The sequence below is a fragment of the Takifugu flavidus genome, chromosome 14, assembly GCF_003711565.1.
Source record: "Takifugu flavidus isolate HTHZ2018 chromosome 14, ASM371156v2, whole genome shotgun sequence".
NCBI lineage: Eukaryota > Metazoa > Chordata > Actinopteri > Tetraodontiformes > Tetraodontidae > Takifugu > Takifugu flavidus.
Genome location: NC_079533.1, coordinates 4,906,595 through 4,914,649, shown reverse-complemented (window position 1 = coordinate 4,914,649; position 8,055 = coordinate 4,906,595). Strand labels below are relative to the sequence as shown.

Here is an 8,055-nt window from a genome sequence, read left to right as displayed (position 1 = left end):
TATGCATGTACAGAAAAAGCAACGTTTAGATGTTAAAATGATTCTTCAAACTTTAATGATTCTGCGAAGCTCTCAGCCTTCACGGGCAGTCCCGAACCCTCTTTTTTTCACAGAACCCCTGCGTGCGTGCGCGCGCCCGCGTCTCCTTCACTACTAAATGAAGACAATCTCTCCTGTTCAACAGTGCTTTTTATTACCATTTGGAACAGTCACAAGCTCAGGTCTAAATGAAAGTCTTTTCTTTAACGGGTTAGGGTGCGCATACGCGGAAGGCCGACGCAGGCACATTCAGGATGCTGGCGTCACACAAGATGGATTTGGATTTTGAGCAATGACGTCACTATCTCATCTGATTTAGTGCTGATCATTTACTGTTTGATGCTGATGAGCTGGAATAGCAGAACCCCACCCGAATCCAATCACATCACAGTGGCATTGTTCCGGAACTTGATGAAACCGGCGATGTGCTCTGCTTCAACCTGTCTCCGGGTTGGGAAATCTCCTCTTTCCAGTTTCTGCCATGAAGACGCGCGTTTTACTCTGCGCGTGTTTGTGCTTCTGATCCATTAGCCTGGGGGCAGGCTTCAGGGCCTGGGGCCAGTGGGAGGCTGCATCTGCCAAGGGACCTCCCTCAGGGGCCCCGCTGCTGCCTGGCACTGCCTGCCTGCCTGTCTGTCTGCCTGTCTGTTGGTCTTCAACAGCACAGTGGACAGAGCGAGAGACAGGCAGAAGGAGAGAGAGACAGACAGAGTGAGAGAGACATGAGAGAGAGGGGTTTCCATTATTTTAAAATTCAGGAGCTCTGCAATATATCAGCAGTAAATCTGTTAAATACTTTAACACTTAGTAAATTACTGAATAATATGAATGACATTTTTATTAATATTGGTATTTAGCTGCTGAGTTCTGATTAACTTTCAATGTTCAGCCTATAATTATATTTAAATATTTCTGGGAGACAAGATATGACTTGTGGAAAGTAAATTTACATGGAATTCTACATGTCCCAGCATGAGGTTAAAGGTAATCTTTGAGAACTTCTGGCCTGCATCTGCCCAGAGGGACACTTTGTTAGTTTCTAGTACCAAAAGTATCCACCGAGTGGCATTCTGTAATTCCTGTTTGATGGTAACGAGTTTCATTTCATTTTTGAAACTTTTTGGCAGTAATAGATGCTGGGATGGATGTCATGTGTGAATGAGGAGACACAGATATGTTCTCACAGCCTTCATTCTTCAATGTATCCTCAGTCCATCTTAAATAAGCAGCCTTGTTGACATCACATGTGTCATCTATACATGAAGAGCTGAATCACTCAAAGGAAAGTGAAATGTGTTTGTATCTGATGCCCTGCCAACACCTCCTCCCGGCTGTGGCTCCTCTGGGCTCTTCTCTGAGCTCTCTCCTGGGTTCTCCTCTGGGTTCTCCTTCTGTCACTGGAGTTTAGCGTCAGGCCTCTGGGCCAGCAGGGACACTCTCACCTTGACATGATCAAGTTGGAAACAGCAAAAAAGCTAAATCCAGTCAGTCAGCAGGACAGACATGTGGGATTTTTAATCAAGTTTTGTGCCCTCTCTGCTCCTTCTTCTCATTTCTACCCTGACAGCTTTAATTGCTAAAATCCATCCTTTTCCCCTTTCTTCCTCCTGTTTTTGCATCATCATCATCAGCATTCATCTGCTTTAATCTGAGTTATTCTGCATGAGTCTGCAGCAGCTAAAAGCTTTGTAGGAAAGAGAATCACGCCACAGTCAGTTATTTCTGGCTGGCTTGGTCTTATTTCTCTGGGCACTTTGATAATGGAAGTGTCTGAATAATGAATGGCTGCATAATAGGCTTCTTCAGGACTGCAGGAGGAATTCAATGAGCCTGGAAGTCAGTTTGTGGGTCCATCTCTGGTGCAGTGCCCCCTCCTGTCGACTTCATCTCTGTGTCGCTGCGCAGCTTAAACCAAATAGTTCAATCATCAATCAATCAATCATTAAGTTGCCATGGATAGAGGATGGATAGCGCTGTCCCTTCCTGTGTAGAATCTGCATAAAACCACTCAGACAAGTTGAACGTCTGACCTTCATGAAAGGTGCATGCAAACGTGCATGCTTTTGTAAACTGTCTTGGCCTCTTTCTTCACCCCTCAGCTCAGAGTCCTCATGGTCAAGGTATCCATTCTCTCTCAGGTTGCTTGAGACTTAAAGGTCATATCTGTCAGCTTGAAAATATCATTAAATATTATAAAAGCAGGCTTTTTTTATAGGAAATAAAAACAACATATTGACACAAGTCCCCCTCCATCCTGGATCACACTTGTAACCACGGTTTGTCAATTCAAATCCTGGCATGGGACATGGGCTGGTGTGCCACCCACTGCCCACTGCTGTTGCCCTGGTGTGTGTGCTGGCTATTGGTGTGGAAGGCTTGGGTAAAAGAGGTCAGAGGTCAGATTTACTGTCACTAATTGGTGTGGGCATATTTCAGGGACATTTCAGAGACATTTGATAGATTGAACAGACACACACACACACACGCGCATGCACGCACGCACACACACACACACACACACACACACACACACACACACACACACACACACTCAGTCCTTGGCTGAGTATGGTTTCTGGTGAGAGAAACAGGGGTTGATGTCTCCCTTCACATTTGTTGCTACTGCTGGACTGCTGGATAAATTATTAAAATCCCAGTGTGTGTGTGTGTGTGTGTGTGTGTGTGTGTGTGTGTGTGTGTGTGTGTGTGCGGGGGGGGGGGGGGGGGGGGGTGGACTTAATTGCTAAATAAGAAGGTTGAAGGCTATCTTGAAGAGTTACAGTTAGGTTCATATTGGATGAAGCATTGAAGTTAGACTTAACTGCATGAACATTGAATGATGGTCTTCTCACACACATGAAGAGTGTGTGAGAAGACCATCATTCAAGAGAGAGAGGGAGGGAGAGAGTGTAAGCTGCAATTAAATGAAACCCCATTCTGTCAACATCCATCTTATCCCAATTCAAACACGTGCGTGATACACACACACTTTGAACACTCAGACGTTGATGAGAATATGCTGAACGTCACTAGTGACGTCACTGGTGAGAAGGTTCACCTTTGAGCTGCTGCTGAATAATTGAGGCTCCTTCAGTGGCCACATGTCGTCGAAGTGCGGAGTCCAGCAGATCAGTTTCCACACAAACTTGGAGGGATCATATCAGTACACACTATTAAAAACATTCGAGATCAAATGGGCTCTTTTTATATGAACATCTAAACAGCCGCGGGGCCTTCGAGCTCAGGACGCGTCTGCACGCGTCCAAAAGACGGGCTTCCGTTGGAATGTGAAACAATTCTTCCTCCGCCATCACGACAAATGATCAAATCAAGGCAAATTTAAATAAAGAATGTTATTAATTACGTTGCAGCATTAAAGGGAATATTTTACAAAGGCCTCAAAGCAGCAAACGACAAGCAGAATCTCCCTGGAAAGGTCTCCGCAACCGCGAACAACAACAACAACAACACAACAACAACAACAATAATAATAATAATAATAATAATAATAATAATAATAATAATAATAATAACAGCAATAATAATAATAATAATGTCGGTTTTAAAAAGTGAAGAAAATGCAAAATTTGAATTTATCGATTTGTTTTTAAACGGCAATAAAGTCTAATAAAATACCAATCCTAATAAAATACAATTAAATAGAGATAATTACATTATCTGAATTGTACCGCCAAGTCAAATTAGATTTAATAGAAATAAATTGTAAAAACGCAGATTTTTAAATATAATAAAACATTCACTTGCCAGCTTTCCACCTGATATCCGTCTCTCCCTGGAGTCACCAGTGTTCCCAGTCTCCTACTCTTGGTTTTATTCCAAAACACAGTGCTTAATATCGCTTCGTCATTACTTGATAATTCCAAACGCTGAGCAGGACAGAGCCGATGACACCGGAGGCATCTATGATTAAAACCTGCGCTAATTAAGAGACGATCCAGGGCCTCCCTTTTATTTGGTGTGGCACTTAATATTATGTCCTATGATACATATTTAATCCTCGCACAGCTCCGGAGAGTCATACATAAAACAGGCACAAACAAGGCTTTTATCACCATTTGGACAGAGAGGAAAAGAAAGCCTCAAAGACTAAAAATAAGGAATAAATATGCTGCTTTTGATTTTTTTTTATTAGAAAATAACCAATAATTTATGAGGGTTGAAGTCCCACGTTATTTTCAAGGTGAAAACAATAGTGAGGAAATAAATAAATACTTAAGGAAGGTGAGTCAGGCCCAAACGTCTAAAAGCGGCCTGCTTGAAGAAAGTAGCAGAGCGGAAGTGATGCTTACATCGAAAATATATACAAAATACACAGCAGCAGCAGCAGCAGCCAAAGTGCCTCCTAAACGTCCGTTTCAATAACGGGATCAAGTTTGACATTTGTACGTACAGACGTTCACAGACAGGACAGATTGTTGAGAAGAATGAGAACAATAATAGTGGGAGTGTTTCTGTCGAACTCTTGTTGCGTCCGGTGAAAGCACAATTAAAAGAGAATGAATCATCCATACACACACACAACTCTGCCTCTTTTATATATGTTTTTTTAATCCATTTAACACTGACAAAAGAACTAAATCTTTTCCGGAAGTAAAGAAAAGCCCGAAGGGACACAAAGTCTTGGTGGGAAGTGCGCCTCAATCGATCCGTCCAGTCAACAGCAGCCCCCACACAAATGTTTGACAGGTGTGTGAGCTCCTTGGTGGGATAAAAACACTACTAGTGAGTGACAGCATGGAAACCCAGGAGGTAATCCCACTGATAAATCCTCCACCCGGGCTATTAATAATCAGTCGATCAAAAATGTAGCAGTTTTTTAAATTCATGACGTGTGCAAGTCAGTGCGCGGCGGAATATTTCATCCGCTTCTGTTTCTGCCGCTGGTTGCAAAACCACACTCGGACCACGTTCTTTTTCAGATCCAGTTTCTCGGCGATGGCCGCGATTTTTTCCGACGAGGGTCGAGGCTGGATGGCGAAGTACGCCTCCAGAGAGCGCTTCTCCGGTGCGGCAATGGAGGTGCGCTTCCTTTTCCTCTCGCTCCCGCTGAAAAGGTCCGGCTTGGTGCTTTTCTCCCGGTACGCAGCCTCCGCCTCCCCCAGCCAGGCTTGGAGCACCGGCTTGAGCGCGATCATGTTGTTGTGGGACAAAGTGAGCGACTCGAACCTGCAGATGGTGCTCTGGCTCAGCGAGCCCACGCCAGGGATCTTGAGGTTGGCCAGAGCCGAGCCGACGTCCGCCTGTGTCACACCGAGCTTGATCCGCCTCTGTTTGAAGCGCTCAGCGAAAGCTTCCAGCTCCCTCGGATCCGACTCCACGTCGTTAACGCACGTCATGCCGCCGTGTACCGACAGAGAATGAGGGTGGGCCATGGAGGCCATCGCCTGGTGCAGCTGCCCCATGGTCTGCAGGTGGTGGTGGTGAGCGTGCTGATGGTGCGCCGGCGCGGCCATCCCCGTAGGCTCCGATGCGCCCATCCCGTTGACGGCCAGGCTGTTAGAAAGGTGATCCAGGAGGTCCCCGGTCTCCAGGGTCTGGTCGAAGTGGTGATGGTGATGGTGTGAAGCGATGGCGGAGGGGACGTGGGAGATAGGCAAGGTGGTGGAGGAAGAAGAGGAGGCTGAGGTGCAGGGGACACTGCTCATGGTATGGTAAGTCACGTCTGCTTTGAACGGGTGACTCTTGCCGTGAGAGACAATGCTGTCAGCAGTTGCCAGAGCCCCTGCCCGCGCTAGCAGGCTCTCATCAAAGCCTCCGAATATATTGCCATGCAGCTGCAAGCAAGAGTGCGCATACTGGAGTCAGTAGGGAATTCTGTTAAGCAGCTCTCAGGATCTAAAAAACATTTTCCAAAGGCAAGCAGCGCCGAGGAGAGGAGAGAGCCCTCCTCAAAGCGCAGGTCATAAAAATTAATATGAAAGCAAGAGCATTGAATAGACACGTGGATGGAGGCAGACAGTGAGGGGTGGGGGGGAGTGGATAGAACAAAGTCCCGTCAAATCAACTTTACAACACACGTGCGCGCGCGCACACACAGAAACACACACACACACGCACAACCCTAACCTCGACATACCTGCGGGGCGACCAGACTGACTCTGCGCATCCCGTCCGCGCCCGAGTGCAGGCCGGGATACTTGGGCTCGTGGAGAGGTGGGTGTGCGGAGAAATGCTGCTTGCCGTTCATGGTCGTCATCCTCGCACTCACCTCGCAGGTCGTGTGTGGCCCTTGACATGCACGTTGTGTAGCGCACGGACTTGACGGGGCTCCTATGCCCCCTTCGTCAGGAGACTACCCCCCCAGCCTCTGTGCTCAACTTTCAGGTGACAAAAGCGTGGCCAGAAGCCAAACCAGGTACCGTCCAGTTCTCTTTACTGGTATGTTTCTTTTTAAAATGACAACTATTTACTGACAGTTATTATTTATACTAGAAAGCATTGAACATTTAAAATTAAGGATTATTTTAGCTTCAATTTAATTTAAATTTCAAAATATGAAACACTATACAGTGGTTATACTGTAGTGGGAGAGGACAAATGAGCTTATATAAGGGGACAGAGTGGACAGACTGGTTAAAGGGGGGAAGACAATTAAAATGGGTAAAACTGATTGGACAGAGATAATAAATAGCAGGAAAGGGTGGAGAATGAATGGACTGACCATAATGGGACAGAGAGGCTGACAGAAGGGCTCAGTAGTCTGGTTCTATTGTTATGAAGAGGTCCTACGGACTGCTCAAAGTAGGGCAGAGGCATTAAATTGGCTCTTTATAATGGGACAGACATTCTAAATCATAGGTGTCAAACTCTGGCCCGTGGGCCAAATTTGGCCTGCAATGTAATTGTATTTGCCCTACGAAGCCATACCAATTGACTATTAGAGCTGGCCTGCCGGTATTATCGCTTAAAGCGATACTACAAATACCAGAATGCTCTGCTGGTGTTTTGGTGTGAAAATCCACACACCAAATCAGTTGGTGGTTGTAATGCACCAATTTGTGGCTTGCCAACCACCAAGAGAGAGGAAGTACCATAGTCATAGCGACCTTATTTGCTAATGCTAATTCTGGCACCGCACTAACCCTCTGAAAAATGATTAAAGGAAAGGCAGAAAATAAGACCTATCTGAACAGGTAGGAGGCAGAATATCTGTTTAGATATGTAAAAGACAGACCTGTATGTGGAGCCAATGTGCATTACAAGGAGAACAACAACAGATGACACTATAAAACGCATCACCAAGACAAGCACAAGCACCTAGAAATGACTCAAAGGCGCCAGAAAGTAGAAGAAATGAAAAGGCATTACATTTACATTACATTTACTTACAATGGCAAAAGATTACGGTTGAAATTTAATTCAGAAGGCTGCAAATAAAGAGAAGAAATGAATGCCAGTGATGTGTTTTTTAATTTGAATTTAGATTTTGCATGTGTGCAATAATAAATTATATATTGTATTGTGTTAAGCTTTGCTTGTTCCATGTTCAATTGTTGAGCAAAATTAGTTTGGGTCCATATGAAAAGGTTCCATGTTATAGCTGGAGGAAGATTTTTTTCAATAAACATGAATGTTGGCCTGTGACTTTGTCCCAGTTTTGAATTTTGGCCCACTGGGTATTTGAGTTTGACACCTCTGGTCTAAATGGATTGTTGTGGTTGAGAATTCAACAGTGATTTCTGAGATATCTCTCTGGCATAAAGGGACAAGTTTCTCCTCTCACTTTTACCCGAGTACCACTTTGTTGTGCATCAAAGCAGGAATAAAACTGTACGAAACAGGTCACTGATGACCCCGCCGCAGAATGGGTCATTTAACAGTCACATAGGGTTAAAGGGAGGGGTGTCTCGTCCCTCCCAAGTGAACTCCTCCCAGACTACCGATGTGGGTGCTCTGTTTAACCTTCACTGTGCCAGAAGAAAAGCTGGCCGATAACACAACGGCTCCATCTGATTCTGCTGGCCACCTCTCTGTTTCCACAGACTGAATAATTGA

At 45.1% G+C, this 8,055-nt stretch overlaps 1 protein-coding gene across 1 annotated transcript; it reads right to left on the bottom strand.

The window, feature by feature from the left end:
• Positions 1–3,995: 3,995 nt before the first annotated feature.
• On the bottom strand, positions 3,996–6,557 carry pou4f3 (POU class 4 homeobox 3). Its single transcript, XM_057055583.1, has 2 exons — positions 6,137–6,557; positions 3,996–5,834 (listed from the first exon to the last, which is right to left on the bottom strand). Exons 1-2 carry the CDS (start codon positions 6,254–6,256, stop codon positions 4,899–4,901), a joined length of 1,056 nt encoding a protein of 351 aa, XP_056911563.1. The 5' UTR covers positions 6,257–6,557; the 3' UTR covers positions 3,996–4,898.
• Positions 6,558–8,055: the final 1,498 nt, after the last annotated feature.